This window comes from Sinocyclocheilus anshuiensis, unplaced genomic scaffold, assembly GCF_001515605.1.
Source record: "Sinocyclocheilus anshuiensis isolate Anshui unplaced genomic scaffold, SAMN03320099.WGS_v1.1 scaffold81, whole genome shotgun sequence".
NCBI lineage: Eukaryota > Metazoa > Chordata > Actinopteri > Cypriniformes > Cyprinidae > Sinocyclocheilus > Sinocyclocheilus anshuiensis.
Genome location: NW_015537945.1, coordinates 250,875 through 252,107, shown reverse-complemented (window position 1 = coordinate 252,107; position 1,233 = coordinate 250,875). Strand labels below are relative to the sequence as shown.

The 1,233-nt window shown below is 33.3% G+C and overlaps 1 protein-coding gene across 6 annotated transcripts in view; it reads right to left on the bottom strand.

Moving 5' to 3' along the window:
- LOC107663866 (bromodomain adjacent to zinc finger domain protein 2B-like) overlaps positions 1–1,233 on the bottom strand; it is a 99,032-nt gene that overhangs the window by 10,335 nt on the left and 87,464 nt on the right. For 5 of the 6 annotated variants that reach the window (XM_016454239.1, XM_016454273.1, XM_016454247.1 and 2 more), the window contains one exon: positions 604–865. In XM_016454239.1, coding sequence (XP_016309725.1) covers positions 604–865 — 262 coding nt within the window. The remainder of the gene's footprint in view (positions 1–603; positions 866–1,233) is intronic. The other variant, XM_016454264.1, reaches the window with a different exon arrangement.

The window sequence follows — 1,233 nt, the reverse complement described above, 5'->3', positions numbered from 1 at the left end:
TATGCACCAAGAGCTTGTAACACTCCAAAGAGAAAGGAAGAATTGAAATCGCATCATATGACCCCTTTAAGGAATCCTGAAAATAAAAACGTATCAAGGTTTCCACAAAAATATTAAGCAGCAAAAACGGTTTTCATAATAATAATAATGATAATTCTAAAGGATCATGTGACACTGAAGACTGGAGTGATGATGCTGAAAATTCAGCTTTGATCACAGCAATAAATTACATTTTAAAATATATTGTAACAGAAAACTGTAAATTGTAATAATATTTCACAATATCACTGTTTTTACTATGCATTTGGTCAAATAAATGCAGCCTTGGTGAGCAAAAGAGATTTCTTTCATAAACATATATAATACAGTTATATTTACAATATTCATTTACAAACTGCATATATTTTTCCTAAAACTTTTAATATGAAAATGCCACACGAAAATGAGTCTTTAAACATCTCATGAAGATATTAATGTAAATTAATCCTTGAATCAGAACTCTGAACCGATTCAAAGAAATGAATCAGACGGCTGTACTAAAAAAATAACAATAATAATAAAGACAAAACTCTTAGCACTCTCATGATGTTGTCTCAGCCTTACCTTCAGGAATAGGTTGAGGTGATGGGTAATCCTGGTTTTTGGGCACCTCGATGACCGGTGAGGGTGTGGAGATGGGTTTCTCTGCTGGAGACTCTGGAGAATCGCTCTTATAGACGTTCAGGTGTCTACTGCCCTCTGAGGATGAGGGAATGCCTCTGAGAATCTGAGCCATGGAAACACCAGAGAACGGCACGTTTGGACTCAAATTTCCATTGGACCAAGCACAGAAGGGCAAATCTATAATGGGCACACCGGACTTCAACTGCAAACACAGAAGTGCAGTCTATAGTCAAAGAACACAAATACAGAATGAGAAAAATACATAAGGTCTACAACAGGGATTCCCAAACGGGGTGCATAAGTTGATGAAAAGCTTATAATTAAACCAAATGTCAAATTAAAATAAATAAATGTGGGTGCACAATTAATCAAAATAAAACTGAAATTGCAAAATAGCCAAGTGCGATTATCAAATCAAAGGCTGCAATTTAATTAAGTATGTGCGTTTTGGCAATGCAATGTATTCTAGGTTAATTTTATTTACATGTTTGCATAATTCCCAACATTTTTATGAAATTATATTTAATATTATATGAAATTATAAAAATATATATATTTTATACAGTATAC